General features: G+C 41.4%; 1 protein-coding gene across 1 annotated transcript in view; it reads right to left on the reverse strand.

Moving 5' to 3' along the window:
- Positions 1-16,785: 16,785 nt before the first annotated feature.
- Positions 16,786-21,347, reverse strand: part of LOC135463516 (fibrocystin-L-like) — a 55,662-nt gene continuing 51,100 nt past the window's right edge. The window contains 3 exon segments of the mRNA XM_064740774.1: positions 16,786-18,891; positions 20,014-20,152; positions 20,885-21,069. Coding sequence (XP_064596844.1) covers positions 18,722-18,891; positions 20,014-20,152; positions 20,885-21,069 — 494 coding nt within the window. The 3' untranslated portion in view covers positions 16,786-18,721.

The following is a 21,347-nucleotide window of genomic DNA, read 5'->3' on the forward strand; positions in this document are numbered from 1 at the left end:
TGAATTCGGTATCCCTTGATAGAAATCAGGCCTCCATGACGTCCCAATGGTAGCGTAGACAGGGGAAGATGTCGCTTGCCATTGCGTCAATATTTACCTCCAGATCTAGGGCAATGCTGGCGTCGGTCGATTGTTGGAGAATACTGGCTCTTACACACAGGTGCTCGGATGTGAAATCTACTCAGGAGAACAACTAAGCTCTCGACCCAATGAGGTTCATTCACAAGTAAACAAATCCCGCTCCTCATATTTGATCCTATATAAAACAAGGATTCAGCGGTTGTGAGTTGGGGTGGAGAGCTAGGCTGGTCGGTGGCATCGCCTAGCTAAGTTTTTTTCTCACTGCAGTCGATCTGCCCAAAACGCCTCTTGCATTTTTCGGCTGTTATTTAAGGGAGGAAGGTACATGCGAGGAAGGGCGGCGGTCAATTCCGAACACAACTACTATCATCACCGAAAACATGGTTCATGTCGCAAGTTTGACAGCGACCTTACTGGCCTTTCTAATATATAAGTAGTGTCAATGCTGGTCTTATAACAGTCCACAGCGATTGTCGTCCAGCTGTATATACCTTTGCTGTCTTTCAGGAACATTTTCATGCACCTGGCAATGCAGAAATCTTAATGTCTGAGAAGGTAGCCACGACTGCAATTTTCCGTCACATTTTCATGCACCCTGCAGTGCATCTGTCAATGACTGCTGAGGTCTCAATGACTGCAATTTTCAGTCACATTTTCATGTACATTGCAGTGCGTCCGTCAACTATTGCTAAGATCTCGACGACTGCAATTTTCCATCACATTTTCATGCACCTTGCAGTGCATCTCTAAACGACTGCAATTTCCCGTCACATTTTCATGTACATTGCAGTGCGTCCGTCAACTATTGCTAAGATCTCAACTACTACAATTTTCAATCACATTTTTATGCACCTTGCAGTACATCTTTAAACGACTGCTAAGGTCAGAACGGCTGCAATTTTTCGTCAGATTTTCATGCACCTCGCAGTGGAACTGTCAACGACTGCTAAGGTCTCAATGACTGCAATTTCCGTCACATTTTCACACACCTCGCTGTGCATGTGTCTCAAAGTCTGCCAAGGTGTCAACGACTGCCAAGGTGTCAACAACTGTCAAGGTGTCAAAAACTGACAATGTGTCAACAACTGCCAAAGTGTCAACGACTGCCACGGTGTCAACGACTGCCAAAGTGTCAACGACTGCCAAGGTGTCAACAAATTTCGGAACAAAAATTCCGTACACCTCACCATGCATGCGCCAACGGCCGCTCAGGGTTCAATGAGTGTAATTTTGTCTACTCAATCATATAAGGCTCACGTTAATTGGTACATCGTCCAATTTATTGCCCATTTTCATTTGCGAGGGTTTTCATAATCATTATATTTCCTATGTGGGCTCGTGTGAAAGTGTATTGACTAGTTTAACTTGAAGGGGTCTGACAAGGCTCGGTACGACGTAGCTTCTACCAGATATGAATGCGTACGTCAGCTGATGTTACTGTTGTTACAGGCTGTCTGGTGAGATTATTAAATGAAAAGACATAACCGGCGTTTATATTCTTAACAATTTGCCTTAGAGGCTATAGACTTTTGAATGTTCTCGAGAATCAAGTATTGCTCTCCGCTGGCATGCATTAATCCATGTCATTGCGCCCAATCTCTAAGTTTCATCTTTATGATGACGATCAGGAGTTGACAAGTAGATGTACGACTAAAAACATACAAAGCATTGCAATCCAAGAACTTACAATTAGAGCCCTTCGTCACTGAGCTTTATACAAAAGTCTGTATCTAGCTGCGGTCGTCAACTCACATGGGGAGAATGTGAGCATGTCGATTTTGTGGCTGGGTCAAATGTGGCAATGTCGACTTTGGGGCTGGATCAATGTCGATTTTGCAGTTGGGGTCGAATGAGGCAATGTTCATTTTGTTGCTGGATCGAATGTGGCAATTTCAATTTTGAGGCCGGGTCGATTGAGGCAGTTTCGATTTTGTGGCTGAGACGAATGTGGCCATTTTGTGGCTGGGTCGAACCATAGTCGCTCTGGCGTACTGGTAACAAAACAATGTTGTTACTGTTCTCTGCTGCATTTCTTGGTTTCGACAGTTGTCAAACGATGTATGTCTTCATTGTTTTGAGGGTTTGTGTTGGGCATTAATTCTGGATAATATATTCAACATCTCTTTCTTTGGTCGATAAATCTTATCAGAGTATTCGTTACCTCTCCTAGATCTTCGATATACTTATGCAGAGTTATTGTGGAGTTTCCAAAAGACATTTAATTCCATTGATCCACGGATACAAAAAACAGAGATCATCCGAACCTTTCACCGAGTGATGTGTTGCTGACACATAGAAATTTATTTCATAAATACACAGCCATTGTCATCAGAACACTGCTGAGGAAAGAAGCGGATATTTATCACATTGCCTGTGTATGGTATTGTCAGCCACACATCAATAGTTCCACTGTCAAGCTGACAGCATTATTCCTACCAATCTGACCGACAAATTGATGGTATTCCTCACAAGTGGATGCCGATATAGCTGTTACATCGATCTTAGATGATGGTCTATTGACATAAGCTATACAGCATCTATTGGCATGTATAATTGACTTTCTGTTCCATACCGGCCGAGGGATTTTTAAGTCATCCCTGTTGATTTATGTATAGATTTGATCAGCTGTCAATCTGTGATTTTTGAGAATACACACAGGTTACTAGGTAGTTAGTACTCGAAAGGAAAATAAAAAATCAACAGAACACGGATTAGTCAATCATTTAGAGTGCTGAATTAAGATAGGTCACGTGTCCCTAATCTGGCGATTTGAGGAGTACGTGGACTTTGTTACGTCAGGGGGGATAACCCATCACGGCAGTTGTTGCTATGATGAGGTATATTCCGGCGTGAAACATGATTTGTTGTTTAGCCAAGTCATTGTAGGGCGTTAGCGTTGCTAAGTATACAGTCCAAGTTGTCCATACACAAATCATGACGAACAAAGGCAGGTGCGAGGTAAAGTGGTGACAAAATGGCCGGGTCCTGAATCGATTAGAGAGACTGATAGAGATGAAAAACAGAACATGTGTACTATGCGTGGTTTGATGTTTTGTCAACGTGCCGTAGTTAGTCACGAACCACCAGCTTGACGATAACAACACCGTCATATTTTCAGGAGAAAAAGAAGACCACATTGTTTTCATACATCGGCCTCAAAATCACGTTCTCCACATTCAGAACAAACTGATCAGCGAAAAAACGCACCTGATCAAATAAAATGAATCCGTGTTCCGATCGAAAAGCCTTCCAACTAAAGAATAAATGATACTTGCGGACTGTCCATAAGCTCGGTAAACCGCAGTTGTCGCTGACAGGTAAATAACACTGTCTACTTTTATGACTGAAGGACTTATATCGGATTATAAAAACCTGTGACTACGTCTCAAATAGAAGTGTGTAACAAAAGTTATTTCTTTTTATAAATATTTTGTCAAGTCGAGCTCATCCTGGCTTCCTCTCCGGCCGACTGGCCCCGATAGCACAGTTGGTAGTGCGCCCGCTTCGGGAGCGGTAGATCCAAGGTCAATCCTTGGTCGAGTCACACCTAAGACTTTAAAAGAGGAAGTAGTGACTTCCTCGCTTGGCGGTCAACATAAAGTGCAACGACTGGTTGACCCGTATCAGTATAATGGCTCTTGCGGGCGGCTTACTCGCCTTCGCTAAAGCGTCTCAGTGCAGCAGCACTAGATGAAAGAGCAGTGGAAATCCGTCCTGCAACAAGGAGGCACACTACATGCGCTCTATGGCTTCCTTCGTCGTCAAGTGACTGAAAAATTGTTAAGTACGATGTTAAACCGCAAGCAGTCACTCACTCACTCCTCTCCGGCCGTACGTGGGAATGTCTGGCGGCAACCAGATGATCGTGGATTTCCCGGGACTCTCCCCGGTTTCCTCCCACCACAATGCTGGCCGCCGTTGTATAAGTTAAATATTATTGAGTACGACGTAAAACACCAATCGCATAAATAAATAAATAAAGAAAGAAATTTAAATATTTTGTAAGCTTATGGATCCTCTCGAATATTTGTAAACTCTGAACCAGGAAAACAAACTGCCCAGGCAGATCTGAATCTTGGGGTTTAGAGTCGTACTTAACTGTTCAGCCATATGACGACGAAGGAATCCTTAGAGTGTATGTAATGTGCTTCTTATCTACAGGACGGATTTCCACCGCTCTTCCATCTAGTGCTGCAAGTAAGCCGGCCCGCGCGAGCCATTTTACTGGTACGGGTCAACCAGCCGTTGCGCTATCCCCCTTTACGCTGATCGCCATGCAAGGAAGTTACAACTTACTCTTTTAAGGTCTCTTAGGTGTGGGTCATCGCAGGATTGACCCTGGACCCAAAGCTGACGCTCTACCAGCTGTGTTATCGTGGTCCGTTTATGTAACAGTGCCAACTGTAACACACACCTATTATGTGTACATTATGTTTGCCACACTCCTATTATGTGTACATTATGTTTGCCACACTCCTATTATGTATACATTATGCTTGCCACACTCCTATTATGTGTACATTATGTTTGTCGGTAGAAATTGGACACCGTAGAGTAATTGGAATCCAGATCTAAAAACACTGAAGGGCAGGTGTACTTTTTAGAAATATTTCACGGAAACAAATTATCTTCGTACTGTATAACCCAGTCATCAATTTTCATCCAGCGAGACAAAAACCTGAACTTGGATCCATATATGGACGTCAAAACCTTCTTTTAACCTTCTGCATCCGGGATTTGTAGAGGTACTCTTTTTGCGATGACTATTAGACAATCTAGCACCGGTTAATTCTGTGGCCTAATGAGAGGTTTTATTTAACCGTTCTGACGACAGCTGTTCTAGGGTAATAACTCCTAAACATTATGATCTTCACATTTGGGAAAGATTACCAACCTTTGACAAAGTCATCTCTGTGTGTCAAAGTCATCTCTGTGTGTCAAAGTGATCTTTGTGTGTGAAATTTGTTCGCGGATCAAAGTCATTGCTGTTCGTCAAAGTCATCTCTGTATGTCATCTTTGTGTGTCAAAGTTTCCTGTGTGTCAAAGTTATTTCTGTGTGCCAAAATCATCTCTGTATGCCAAAATCATCATTGTGCGCCAAAGTCATCTCTGTGCGTCAAATTTATCTCTGTGTATCAAAATCATCTCTGTGCGTCAAAGTCATCTCTGTGTGTCAAATTTGTTTGTGTATCAAAGTCATCTTTGTGCCTCAAAGTCATCTCTGTTTGTCATTATCATCTCTGTGCGTTAAATTTGTTTGTATCTCACACTCATCTCCGTGTTTCAAAGTCATCTTTGTGTGTCAAAGTCATCTCTGTGTGTCAAATTCCTCTCTGTGTGTCAAATTCTCTCTGTGTCTCAAAGTCATCTCTGTGTCCTGTGCCTGGGAATGTTTACCAGCAACCTGCCGATGGTCCTGGGCTTTCCCCGGGCTCTGCCCCATTTCCTTCCACCATAATGCCGCCCGCCGTCGTATAAGTGAAATATTCTTGAGTACGGCGTAAAACACCAGTCAAATAAATAAATAAATCTCTGTGTGTTAAAGTCATCTCTATGTGTCACATTTGTTTGTGCCAAAGTCATATATGTATCAAAGTCGTGACTGTGTCAATGTCGTCGAGATGTGGAGGTTTATAATTTAAATGACTAATCTTATGTTATTGTAACTGATATATTTTTAGACATTAATAGGAGGTTATATGGCAGACTTATGACAAAATGTATGGCAAATTATTTCGCAGATATGGTAGAATTATAGCAAATTTTTGGCAGTTTTATGGCAGATGATATGGCAGATGATATGGCATGTTAATGCCAAATTAATGGCAGATTATGTGGCAGATTTGTTGGAGATTTATGACACATTATATGACAGGCTATATGGCAGATTATATGGCAGATTTTATGGCACATTATATGGCAGGTTATATGGGAGATTATATGGCAGATTTTATGGCACATTATATGGCAGATTATGTGGCAGATTTTATGGTAGATTATATGGCAGATTATATGGCACATTATATGGCAGGTTATATGGGAGATTATATGGCAGATTTTATGGCAGATTATATGGCAGATTTTATGGCACATTATATGGCAGGTTATATGGGAGATTATATGGCAGATTTTATGGCAGATTATATGGCAGATTTTATAGCACATTATATGGCAGATTTTATGGCAGATTATATGGCAGATTTTTGGCAGATTTATTGGCGGATTATATGACATACAATATGGCAAATTTATGTATGGCAGATTTCTGGCAGATTATACGGCAGGTTATATGACAGATTTGTGGGAGATTTATGGCAGACTATATGACAAATTTATGGCAGTTATGGCAGTTTTATGGCCTATGCTTTTATAATATAGTTCTATAATGGCTACTGGATCCTTGAGCTGATGGCATCTCCTTTTCCTTCTTTTCCACATTACTACGGTTTACTTAGCTGTTAAGTTTCAAGGTGTGTTTTACACAGAAAAATGTAAAAAGTGTATACAAAACATTGCCCAAAAAAGCTGTATATAAAACATTGCCCTAAGCTTTCAGTAGAACTATGTTATTTCACTTATCTATATTATTACCCTAAATAAAACTCTTACATCAATTTTTGCTAAGGTTGGAGAAATTTAATTCAACTCAAACTTGAATTAGCAGGACGTCACCCATTTACCAGCAAACCGTTTTGGATAACGTCTCTGGCTGTGCTTCTCTCTGACGTCACTAGTCTCTGACGTCACTAGTCTATGACACTGTGCTGAAGCAGATGACGGATAATCCGAGCAGATGTTTACCTTCAGGCCTCTTGTCTGTATAAGATTACGTCAGACGATTCCAGATTGCAGAAAATAGAAAGATGTCCTGGATGACACCTCTTCGAATTACAGTCTAATTTTATGAGGAAATTTGTTCGAAGCCACATCCGCCATCTTATTTTATTCAATTACCAACAAACATAATTGCGTTCATCTCCCCGGGGAAAAGCACAGAGTGACAAGCACCCAATACGTGATGAAGCCATGAAAGTCAATATCCCAGGAAAACAATCTAATTGTCATGACGAATTTTCAGATGTATCACGACCGCCTTAAGTAGCATAACTACAAAAACAGGTTGTTATTACGAGTAATAACCTAGAGGAAGGACCAAAAACCAGGATTGTGACGCAGAAGCATCAGTTAACACGAATTTATGAATAAAGCAGAAAAACTTTACGGAGATCTGTACATCAGGTAAATCAAAGAGAAATTGTCGATATTTGCACTGTTCGACTATGGCTTTACGTGTAGAGGTTTGCATGGTACCTAACCATAGCCTCCCACACCCACACATAAATATTCGTAGTCATGAAAGTAAACACCAACAGATAAATTAATATCTGTTATGCCTAGATACATCAGTCTACATATTCAGGGCCAAAAATAGCTTCCTGAACGCACTTTGCTGCCCCTTATTTGCGTGCACTTTTTCTGCGCCTTAGTTTGGACGCACTTTTCTCTGCCTTAGCTTGGGTGACAATTTTTTCTGCCTGAACTTGGGCTCACTTTTCTGTGCCTTAATTTGGGCGCTCTTTTCAGGGCTTTAACTTGGACGCACTTTTCTGTGCCATAGCATGGGCGCACTTTTCTGTGCCTTAACTTGGGCGCACTTTTCTGTGCCTTAACTTGGGCGTACTTTTCTGTGCCTTAACTTGGGCGCACTTTTCTGTGCCATAGCTTGGTCGCACTTTTCCGTGCTTTACGTTTTGTGCACTTTTCTGTGCCTTAGCAAGGATGCACTTTTCTGTGCCTTAACTTGGGCGCACTTTGCCGTGCCCTAGCTTAGGCGGACTTTTCTGTGCCCTAAGTTGGGCGCACTTTTCAATGCCTTAAACCGGCCCGGATAGCACAGTTGGTAGAGCGTCCGCTTCGGGACCGGTAGATCCAGGATCAATCCTTGGTCGAGTCACACCTAAGACTTTAAAAGAGGAAGTTGTAACTTCCTCGCTTGGCGTTCAGCATGAAGGGGATAGTGCAACGACTGGTTGACCCGTATCAGTATAATGGCTCGGGCGGGGCGGCTTACTTGCCTTCGGTAAGTCGTCTCAGTGATGCAGCACTAAATAAAAGAGCAGTGGAAATCCGTCCTGCAACAAGGAGGCACATTACACGTGCATGCACCCTAATGATTCCTTCGTCGTCATATGACTGAAAAATTGTTGAGTATGACGTTAAACCCCAAGCACTCACTCACTCACTCTATGCCTTAACTTGGATGCACTTTTCTGTGCCTTAACTCGGGTGCACTTTTCTCTGCCTTATGTGGGGCGCACTTTTCTCTGCCTTAGCTTGGGTGCACATTTCTGTGCCTTAGCAAGGGTGCACTTTTCTGTGCCTTAACTTGGGCTCACTTTTCTGTGCCCTAACATGGGTGCAGATTTCTGTGCCTTAACTTGGGTGCACTTTTCTGTACCTTGTCTTGGGTGCACTTTTCTCTGCCTTAGCAAGGGTGCACTTTTCTGTGCCCTAACTTGGGAGCACTTTTCTGTGCCCTATCTTGGGTGCACTTTTCTCTGCCTTATGTTGGGCGCACTTTTCTGTACCCTAAGTTGGGTGCACTTTTCTGTGCCCTAACTTGGGTGCACATTTCTGTGCCTTAACTTGAGAGCACTTTTTACTGCCACATGTTGCGTGCACTTTTCTGTGCCTTAACTTGGACGCACTTTTCCGTGCGTTAACATAGGTGAACTTTTCTGTGCCCTAACTTGGGCGCACTTCTTCCTGCCTTAATTTGGGGGCTCTTTTCTGTGCCTTAACTTGGGTGCACTTTTCTCTGTCTTATGTTGGGTGCACTTTTCTGTGCCCTAACTTGGGCGCACTTTCCTGTGCCTTAACTGGGTGCACTTTTCTGTGCTTTATCTTGGGCGCGCTTTTCTGTGCCTTAACTTGGGCTCACTTTTCTGTGCCCTAACTTGGGTGTACATTTCTGTGCCTTAACTTGGGGGCTCTTTTCTGTGCCCTAACTTGGGCGCACTTCTTCCTGTCTTAACTTGGGGGCTCTTTTCTGTGCCTTAACTTGGGTGCACTTTTCTGTGCCTTATGTTGGGTGCACTTTTCTGTGCCCTAACTTGGGCGCACTTTTCTGTGCCTTAACTGGGTGCACTTTTCTGTGCTTTATCTTGGGCACGCCTTTCTGTGCCTTAACTTGGGTGCACATTTCTGTGCCTTAACTTGGGTGCATTTTTCTGTACCTTGTCTTGGGTGCACTTTTCTGTGCCTTAACTTGAACGCACTTTTTAGACCTCTAACATGGGCGCACTTTTCAGTTCCTTATTATGGGCGCACTTTTCTGTCTCTTAATTTGACATCAAGACATTGTTCAGATATATCCGATATTATGGTAAATATGAGAATTAACGAGAAGGATATTTATTGAGGAATAACTAATATGAAATCATACATATCCAACATCAATAGTAATCAAAATATCTCTTCTTAATTTGCACTTTTTATTAGAATTAATTTGGGCACCAATTATTGGTATGATAAATAGCCCGAATGAGACCATGATGTCTGTTCTTGATGAACACAATGAAATAAGAATTGATCACTCAAACCGATGGAATATGTGTTCAACCAGTGAAACAGATAACTCGCCTAAGTATTCACGAAGCATTGGAAAAGACGAAATGATTTGATTTTTGTAACACAGTGTGATTCAGATTTCAAATGAGCCAGCCCGATTCACTGACAATGTTCTGTACAACAGAATTAGACCGTGATCAGGTAAATCATTCATACATAGTTTCTTCCCCCATCCCGACTCAAAACTAATCTCTCCTCTGGCTTGTCCCATGTTAAATTCATGTTAAATGACTTTGTAACAACGACTCCATAGCTGTGACTGTGGCAATATCTTTACAGCTTGGGCACTGTAAGTACGACTTTATGAATGTGATTTTGTGGTGATATCTTTACGGCTCTGACTCTGTAAGTGCGACTTTATGAATGTGACTTACCAACAATGAATTGATATCTGTCATTTTGTGGTTAGGACTTTATAACTGTGACTGGGAACTACATGTTACTGAATACCTAGTTATTCGTAGGCTCATTAATACTAATAATTAAGTCGAGGCCTAACTGCGTACTGCGTAAAAGGTTCCAAAAGCTTGTGACCCACTTGCCGGGATACCTAGCAACCTTTATACCTAGCATATGGGTTGAAAGCTTGTGAAACCTTTTACATTTACATGGTGATGCCTCGAGTTTATTAGTATTGTGACTGGGAAGTTGATTTACAGGCTGGCGCTGATACAAAGCTGAAAAAAGACTGACTGACTGGATGTTTGATTGACGGTAACATCCCATAGACAAGAATTTGGCTAGATTGATTATCCCATCAAAAATATCTCTTGAAAAGCTGTTCAGTGTGAAACTGATGAACTGAGAAACAACGACGGATCGAATCGTTTTCTGAAGCCAAAGATGCATTTTCTGTTTGACAGTTGTCTTTAAGTACGATAATTTTGCCAGTAACCGAAATAAAATCCCACTGCGAGAATTGTACTGACAGAGACAAAGGACGTTACGAGAGAACGGGAAATCGCACAACTCAACTCGAGTTTGTTCTACTTGGTCACGAGGCCAATTCCTAAAACGAAGCTTAACACAAAACTACCAAAGAACTAGGAAGGTGTATAAAGTACGAATATAGGACGGACTCATGCAAAGAGAAGCAGTCAACAGTTTTCAGTGATTACTGGAAAGATGCAAGGTATGTTACAAGCGATTGAGTGAAATCAGTATCCATGTTGTGTACCAAGCTAGCTGTTGATAATAAAATATGTATCCCAGTTGCTCTTTGATCGCAACGGTCTGACTGTAAATATATCCAACGAGGTGATCTAATTAAACACGTTGAATATAGAACCCCTAGACCAGGGTAAGGCGAAATTAGAAACAATCATGAAACCGATTGCTAGAATTTCCGGAGGCTTTTTCCATATTTATTTACAAGAGAAGTATACTCATTGTAAACTTAGAATGAAGGTATTTGGTGGAATAAGCATGACACACTAGTTTTAGCCGTAAAAACTTGTGACGCTGATTGAAATCGTCACATAACTCACGATGTAACAAATGCAGTTTATGTGATATAATTAAGATTTACACCGTTGAGAGAAATACCAGAGCAGCGACGACAGTGTGATAGTTGGCAAATGGTCACACGTAACCGGTGAAATACGACATCTTGTCAATTTACCTCAGTTAGGGTTTTATTCTAACTGTTCATGTAAATGCATAAGCAGAATTAGGTAAAAAATGCAGTGATGTTAATTTGCAATTTATTAGGCGCCGCTGGCCTAGAATTAATCGAAATTCTGTGTTGTCACATTTAAAATAGAATAACATTAAAACAATGCAAAAGTAGCCTCGGGGATACTTAGTCCACCAACAGAATCCTGGTTTATGCAGTGATACAATAACATTAAAACAATGCATAGGGACCAGGTCTCGAGGATGCTTAGTCCACCAGAAGAATCCTGGTTTATGCAGGAATACAATAATATTAACACAAATGCAATGGGACCATGTCTTGAGGATGCTTAGTCCACCAGCAGAATCCTGTTTTTTTTTTCAGAATTACAATATGTATTTATTTATTTATTTGATTGGTGTTTTACGCCGTACTCGACAAAATTTCACCTATATGACCAGGTGGCCAGCATTATGGTGGGTAGAAACCGGGCAGAGCCCAGGGGAAACCCACAACCATGCGCAGGCTGCTACAAGAAGCTTCCCACGTACGGCCCGAGAGGAAGCCAGCACAAGCTGGACTTGAACTCCGAACGATCGCATTGTTGAGAGGCTCCTGGATCAACACGCTGCGCTAGAGCGCTAACCAACTGAGCCACGGAGGCCCCCTACAATATGTAATATGGGAATACTAAGAACGTATACTGAGATATTAAGTATCGTTCAGATGACAGATTTTTTGTGACGGATCTAGCATTTATTCTAGCCGTGCAGGATATTTGGCTCTGTATGATGCAATAGTTTGCACAATCTCAGTACAGAATAGTAACATTTCTTCACAGGGGTCGTATGTTCGAATCCAGTAGACGCTGTCCGATTTGACCTTATGTACGCCTTCAGGACGGGCTATTACCTTATGCCTGGTTGGTAGGCTTAGAGTGACTTTTGGCGAAATGGCTGTGGATGGTGGAAGATTGATGGAATTGACGAGGAGGAGCTGTAAAATAGGGCTTTGCTGGCGGTTGTCTTTTTTCATGGCAATTTAGAAAATAAACACGCTAGAATAATAATCGTTCTTAAAGAGATGGATTTTGGTAAACGGTATCTATGACATATTGCCTGAGACTCTCTGACATCGAAAATCTCCTTTTAGATCAGATATTGGGATTTGGTTTATTTCTTACCTTGGTACTTTGTCTCCGGGCAATCTTCTTCTTTTGTCGTTCATTCGTCATGCTGCGGTAAGTTTATATCAAAGCTTTTATCCTTGGACAAAACTAAAAGCCAGATTAGTGAAAGTCACAAACACCGTAGATGCCAATAAAGATCAAATCGTGCGGTCGTCTCAAATTTGTCCTGAGAAAGAAACCAGCATGTCATTCAAATAACAGGAACCGAAAAGTGAGATTAACAAGTCTCTTTGTAGACAGAGTTGTAAACAGGTTCTGTGAAGTGAACACAAGCAGCGTAACGGAGACAAAGTTCTTGTCTAAATCCGTCTGATGTCGTCTGTCTCCGTCTGTTTAAGGCTATATCAGATGCACTCTGGCAACACCGTTGTCAACTCTCCATTGCAGCCCGTTTGGGTCTGTCTAGCCCCGTTAGCACGTGTTTGCTTCTCTGTTGTCGGACGATGAGTGCTGGGATACAGCGAGCTGCAGAGCTAGCTAAGCGATCGTCTTGTCAGTGCCTGTCTTCTCGGTCGCCAAATCGTAGCTAGCTGGAGGAGGAAAGTCTCCAACACCTGCGTCGATCATCGATCAACTGAACAGCCGCTATCTGAACGAACCTCGAATCCCAGACCCGTGCCATCCACTCGTATTAATATTTATAAGCTAGCATAGGACCAGGCAAGCAGATGCCAGGAATAGACATTCAGGATGCAATGCGAAACAAGGCTCTTTGTAGTTGACTCTGTGACGGTGCTGGCAGAAGACGTCGGTCCGCGATAGTGACGCTTATGCCGGTATAGAAAGCGGATACTAATTAAGATTTTCAACGTTCACAGACTCAAAACCATCCGGATAATTGCAGTCAACAAACCGGAAACGGTAAAATTCCAAAACCTAAGTGATTTATTTTTTGCGGCGTAGAAGTGGCTATTTTTAGAAGAGCTTCACACCCGGATCTCTCCTTTGTAAGAAGTAAAAAAAAACGTCTTATATGGTCAGCATTGGTCTTCAGCTCTCTCTCGAGTGCTTGATCCTAATCAAAACTCGTAACGATGTTGGAGCGTGCTCGGCTCGAGCCTTTCGTAATGTCGTCTGCTTCAGTGAAAAGCTCGTCCTGGCCATTCACAATCAATAGATGGATGTTATCCTATCGATTGGTGCAGAGCTACTTAGTTTTACCCCAATATCTCAAGGATTACCAGTTCTTAGTAAAAACATAAACCTGCCAGCCTGAGTTTATTGACACAAGAATGAGACAATTGACATAGGCATAGAAACTATTTGCTATCTAAATATATATATCCATTAGTCTCTGGCAGGTTGGGTTGTTGTTGCTGTCAGCGCCGAAAGTACACAGAATCTCTCAGCCACCTCGTCACGGAAGTTGAAAGCACAATAGCATAGTTTAGTCGAGATCATTGCGTATTTTTCCGTATTGTTCTTGTGAGTCTTCTGAGCTTTATTTAATAGTCGATTAGTCAGTCGATTAGAGAATCCCACAATTAGCTTTTAGCTAGATTAACTGATTGCATCTACCGTGATATTTAGTTCACAACACAGAGCAGCTCAATATTACAGAACGATGTGGATGTCCAAAAGCAGATTACATGATATTTATGCAAAAACTTGTGACATTTTTCAGTAGCCAAATTCAGAATCTCTCATCCTAAATCATTCATTTTCAGGCATTTGCACCTAAAACTCAGAGCCAAAAAGAAAAGCCGAAAGTATGGTGAAACCTGTTGAGACATCATTTATAGAAAAATGCTCAGTTGGATTATTGATCAGGCGTGCTGCTGTTCACCCGCAGCCTTAGGCTCTGAACCAATTAATGCGGACTGGAATATAACTCTTTCTATTCTACACCACATTGATCGTCCTGTATTTATTTATTTATTTATTTATTTATTTATTTATTTCATTGATGTTTTGCGCCGTACTCAAGACTATATTCACTTTTCGACGGTAGGCAGCATTATGGTGGGAGGAAACCGGGTAGAACCCTGGGGAAACCCACGACCATACGGCCAAAGAGGAAGCCAGCATGAACTTGACTTAAACTCACCGCGACCGCATTGGTGGGAGGCTCCTGGGTCATAGCGTCGCCCTGAAGATGGCCATGTAAGATGAATAACTCTAAAGGAATAATGAATTCAGTATTTGTATATGTGTTGTAATAACTAAATATTACAAAAGAGTTATAGAAACGGTCATGCTCATTAGCAAAATTCTTTGATACGCTGGTTTGTCTGTCACCCAGACTGGGTCACGGGATTGATTAAGTACCTGACAAAAGGCCGTGTTTACTTCGGGGACCAAGGTTTCATCCACAAACAAAACTCGACTGCTGTCGTATAACTGAAAAATTCTCCAGTAAATCATCAGACAGTTATAAAATGCATGTTGTTTTTTTTATCAGGTTATAATGTTAGAACCTAAGACGGTAAGGCTGATAAGGCCCTACTGCCCTAGTCCATATAACTTTTATGGGCGCTCTGACCAAGATTTATACTTCTGATTCCTCAATTCACAGAATTGTGGTGGGATTTTAAAATTTGCACTTTCTCATCAACCCTGTTTGGGGCCTTACCGTACCAAGCACTTTTCTGGCCCTAAATTGCGCATTATATTTAGCCTTTAATTTTGACTGTAAGTCGTAATTTTATCCGACCAAGGTATCAAACAAACCTTCTGACATCACTAAGATGGCAATTCAATTAGAGAGTGCCAGATTTGAATACATGAACTCAATGGTGAAAGGCTATTTCTCTAAACTCAGAGGGTCTACGCCAGTCTGATTTATTTCATTGATACATTTGATTGGTATTTTAAACCCTGTGTAAGAATATTTCACCTGTATGACGGCGGCGTTAGAATCGTTACTTCACTTACTGTATTGTCATTATAACCAAAAATACATGCGCGTTCTGATATCGCATGGTGGTTTTCAACTCATGACTAAGTATACCGGAACAAGCAGTTGATGTAAACTACGTGTATTTGTTCCCTCAGCGTTCCTAAGTATACCGGAACCTGTAATAGATGTACATTCCACGTATTTCCTCAGCGTCCCTAAGTATGCCGGGACCTGTGGTAGATGTATACTACTTATATTTCCTCAACGTTCCTAAGTATACCGAAACCTGCAGAGGATGTAAACCACGTATACTCCCTGAGCATTCCTAATTATACCAGAACCTGTTGTGGATGTAAACCACGTGTATTCCCTCAGCGTTCCTAACTATACCGGAACCTGTAATGGATGTAAAGTACATGTATGCAATTAGCGTTCCTAGGTATACCAGAACCTAAAATGGATGTCAACTACATGTATTCCCTCCGCGTTCTTAAGTATACCGGAACCTGTAATGGATGTAAACTACATGTATTCCCTCAGCGTTCCTAAATATATATTTCAGGTAGTGGATGTAAATTACATGTATTCCCTCAGTGTTCCTAAGTATACCGGAACCTGTAGTGGATGTGAAGTACATGTATTCAATTAGCGTTCCGAAGTATACCGAAACCTGTAGTGGATAAGAAGTACATGTATTCAATTAGCGTTCCGAAATATACCGGAACCTATAATGGATGTAAATTACGGGTGTTCCCTCAACGTTCCTAAGTATACCGGGATCTGTAGTTGATGTAAACTACATGTATTCAGTCAGCGTTCCTAAGTACATCGGAACCCGTAGTGGATGTAAACTACATGTATTCCCTCAGCGTTCCTAAGTATACCAGAACCTGTAATGGATGTAAACTACGTGTATTTCCCCAGCGCTCCTAAGTACATCGGAACCCGTAGTGGATGTAAACTACATGTATTCAGTCAGCGTTCCTAAGTATACCAGAACCTGTAATGGATGTAAACTACATGTATTCCCCCAGCGCTCCTAAGTACATCAGAACCCGTAGTGGATGTAAAGTACATGTATTCAATCAGCGTTCCTAAGTATACCAGAACCTGTAATGGATGTATTCAGTCAGCGTTCCTAAGTATACCAGAACCTGTAATGGATGTAAACTACATGTATTCCCCCAGCGCTCCTAAGTACATCGGAACCCGTAGTGGATGTAAACTACATGTATTCAATCAGCGTTCCTAAGTATACCAGAACCTGTAATGGATGTAAACTACATGTATTCCCCCAGCGCTCCTAAGTACACCGGAACCTGTAATGGATGTAAACTACATGTATTCCCTCAGCGTTCCTAAGTATACCGGGATATGTAGTGGGTGTAAACTACATGTATTCCCTCAGCGTTCCTAAATATACCTGAACAGGTAGTGGATGTAAATTACATGTACTCCCTCAGCGTTCCTAAGAATACGAGAACCTGCAGTGGATGTAAACTACATGCATTGAAAACATGGCCGATGTTCTATCAGAGGCTACTTCAAACATGCACTCCGTGATTATGAACAACAGGAAGAAGATAACCTCAAAACAACAAGACATTTCCTTTCCCTGTCACAGCAAATAAATCATATTGACAATAAAAATATATTTGTCAAATATATCAACACAAGCAAGCATGATAAATGGTATAAAAAACTCCAAGTGTCAGACAGATAATAGAGATAATGTGTGAATCTCACTGATGTGATCGTTACACACGAGGGTACGGATGGCTACCGAGAGTCTTGTGATCGTTACACACGAGGGTACGGATGGCTACCGAGAGTCTCCATGACGGTTAGATGGATTTCCTTTTTAGGGATTTCTTAAAGACAGAATTCATACCCGAGTTATTTTCTGCAATATCAGCGATGAATATTCTTAGTTAAATGCCATGTTGTTCATATCATATATGTACATTTTTGTTATTTAATATTTTTCATCCAGAAACCTTATAAAACGTAACGGTTACAATCATTTTTATGTGCTTTCTGAGAATCTTTATGAAAACGGGTACTGGGGGAAGCGGTGGCCAAATACTTTTGATGCATAATGTCTGTGGCCCTCAATCTCACCATTAAACAGTTTGATACATACATCCTTCTGTTACATGCACTAAGACTATTTCGTTATATTATGTTATGAAAAGTTACGTTTCCAATCCGAGTGTGATATATAGCATCAAATTCCCCGCGATTCAGATTTCCTGCACATGTCAAGAAGAGTTGTCTACCTTGCTGACAAGTACCCATGCGTGATCACAAAAGTAACACTCATTTACCCTGAACTGTTTAACGAGGCATTTAACCCACAATTCTGTTCTTAAAATAAAAACCTTAAAAAGGACAAGCTCGACCACATATTGTATAACTCTATTGCTTAAAAGAATAGCACTGGTAAAATCACAACGTAAACCTACTATGAGTGTGACCTGCCCCATTTATTAATATCAGCCGAGGAATATCTTTTGGAAAATTTTTTCATCATCCTGAAAAATATTCAGAAGGCTATTAAAGATAGCAGACTTCAAACATACAAAATGAAGTCAATAGGGTTAAAATTATTTTGTCAGTCTTACATTATATATAACCAAAACGGCCAGAAAATTAAGGGCATTGTGTAATCACACGAATTTGGGGATCATAACTCAGGGCAATTTCTGATCCCAAAATCATTACTTTGTTTTCTCCCAATACTATCTTCAGAATAAAATTGATATCAATATAAATGACTGTTTATATACAGTAGATTCAAATCCAAAAATCAACAGCAAAATTATATTTTTTTCAAAAAGAAATATAGATATATTGTACAGAATAATTGTAAAGACTTTGTATCACCTTTGACCATGAGCACGGTGTCAGTCACTAATTAAGTCCTGGTTCAGAGGATAATCGCATTCCTGAGAAAACACACCCGTCGTATTGCTGATATTAACACACCATTAGTTAACTGTGTAAGCACTCTCCGTATGGCTGTGTGGGAAACATCGCGGCCTATCTCTACAGTTTGGTTTCTGTAGGTCACTATACTTACAATGAGCCTTCCTCGATATACTTCTAATCTAAATTATTATGACAATTTCGTTCTGTAGGAGACATAAATGTGTATACACTCTGAATGCATACTAAATTCCAAAAACTCGCGTTCTGTGTCATTTCTTTTTAAAACCCCAAACAACTTGAAATGTGTGAGCAATTTTTGGCTCCGGGTCATTGCCCAAACAGAATTGCTGAACTATCCTCCATTACAGATTTTTCCCGGTACGTCAGACGTCTGTTGTGGTTTTTCTGTCTTCCGGGCAACTATCCGATGACGGCCTACTGTAGGCCGCCGTCCCGTGTCGAGGGTCGGCTAGACGGAGGCCGGGTGTCGTGGGGAGGCGTAGAGCTGTGAGGAAAGCCTCGTTCTCGAAGACTCTCGAATGTGTTTTCGCGGAAGAGGATGGTGTCAACGGGTCCAGAACCGATGTGCTTGATACCATCATCATCTGTAGACAGAAAAACGATTTCTGTACAAACAGAACTTTTTACACAAACTTAAGACAAGCGCTTCTATACAGAAACAGCAGAAAAGTAATTCTACACAGAGTGCGCTTGTGCAAAATGAACAAATCGTGTTGGATTATGTGTTTGTTTCAGATTTATTGTCATTATCCACTCTATCGTTTGGCTAAATCGTGACCATATCCACTTGTAGTAAGCCGGCCGAAATGCCCACATTCCTATGGTTTTGTCGCACCAATCCAAAGCCACCAGAAATGACACCCTACTCAGCCATAGTATACTTACACTAGACATGACACCTCACCCAGCTATACTACACTGATACCGGCCATGACACCACACCCAGTCACATTACACTGGCACCGAACATGATATGCCACTTACTGGAAATGCATATTGACATTAGGTATGACACTCCACTCAGCCGTAACATTCTCATATTCAGCCTTTCCACACCCTACTGAAATCTATTCCCCTTACCTAAGGTAAAACATGTAAAAGTATCAATTTAAATTTTCCTTTGTATTCCCAAAGCTAACATACAGAGAAGTAGCTGACATACCACAAACTCTTGCCTTGGGGTTGTGTAACTCGTAGTTTTACGAGTAGAGATTACAAAGTGCGAGTAGCCGTTTTGGTGAAATCGGCACTTGCTGGTCGTTTTTATCTGATTTATCTAATGTGATCTGATTGGTGTTTTACGCCGTACTCAAGAATATTTCACTTATAAGACGGCGGCCAGCATTATGGTGGGCGGAAGCTGGGCAGAGCCCGGGGGAAACCCATGACCATCCGCAGGTTGCTGGCAGACTTTCCCACGTACGACCGGAGAGGAAGCCAGCATAAGCTGGACTTGAAATCACAGAGACCGCATTGGTGAGAGACTCCTTGGTCATTACGCTGCGCTAGCGCGTTAACCAACTGAGCAACCAACTGAATAACAACTGTTATTCTGCGTGTTACAAGAATCCGAGTAACAGAGATATATTTGAAATTAAGGTTTACGTGTATACACCTATGAATGCTGAGTTCGCAAAAATGTCCACCATATACACTTAAGTCTTCTACTTTAATATACCTTAGCTCCACCATATGCTTTGACTTACCAACTGTTTTTGTCTTCGGCACAACTGCCAGTTTCCAGAAGAGGAAGATTCCGATCAGAGAGACTGAGATGACACAGATGACAACAATGGCGGCGATGATACCCGGATGTAGAGAGTTGTCCGCTGCTGTCGGCTGGAACTGAAAGTTTACCCATCAAATAATGGAAATAAAATAAAACATGTGGGTCTGGATGGCCGTTGATTGGTTGATATCGCAGGTAGGGCTACACATTATGTATTGTTTGTTGGCAAATTGATTGGCAAATCAAATTTTAAATAATATAATATTTCTTTGGTTATGACTGATTGCTGAAGCACACAAAAAGCTAAACAAGATATTTCTGTAATAGATGAAACAGCGATATTGAAACTGAAACTGATGAAAAGCTTGATGAACTGATTAATATAGATGGTAAGAACACTGACTGACTGATTGACGAAAAATAAGACCCTTCCCCCGGTACCCGTCAAAGATCCTGGCGTTAAGTCACAGCTCTCCAAAGCTGTCTTACTGGAAATGTCATGACGAACACTACCACCCTTGAGTCTGAGCTAGTCACGCAGTGTACGACCACTACTCTCTAAAAATGCATGCATCACTGGAATGTCATGTCAAAACCACCGGCCCTGCGTCTCACCTAGTCACGCACAATGCAGTGACTCCTGAACGACCAGTCATTACGCCTGAGCGCCAAGCAAGAGACGCAACGAAGTGTCAAGGGACCGATTGCCCCTCCAGTGAAGAGTGATCTGGGCATCGCATTGTGATACGGCGTCCAAAAGCCAAGCTGACTAATAAGGCGGTGAGCATTTTGGTTGGCGTTATCGCTTACAACATATATTAATATTAATATAAGTATATATTAACTACCTGCGGTCCACATTGGTCGCCATAATAATTCTGTCCGTCCACCTTGAGGTATCCCGACAGTGACAGTTGTTGGCCCTTGAAATTGAAACTTATTGTTTCGTTCCCGATTTCTGCGCATGCGGAGTACACCATGGCTGTGACGTCACTTCCGTCGCCACTGACTGTGAAGCTGACTATTATGCTACCTAAGATGCATACAAACATTAAATACAGTCAGTTAGGGATGGACATCTTGTAGACTGTATCTATGAGAAATAAGATAAACCACCATACAGCTTTAGTTGTGAAGCGTAATCCTGATCCCACTCTGACAACGTTAACTTTATTCTGGAATACTGGAGAACGGCGTACTCCGGAGGACAAGTGTGTGTATCAGTTGTAAACCACATATTAATTGCCAGCTTACATGTTCCATTATTTTGCCAGCAAAAATTATTAACCCTCCCTCTCCCTAAAACAAGGT

Source organism: Liolophura sinensis, chromosome 3, assembly GCF_032854445.1.
Source record: "Liolophura sinensis isolate JHLJ2023 chromosome 3, CUHK_Ljap_v2, whole genome shotgun sequence".
NCBI classification, from domain to species: domain Eukaryota; kingdom Metazoa; phylum Mollusca; class Polyplacophora; order Chitonida; family Chitonidae; genus Liolophura; species Liolophura sinensis.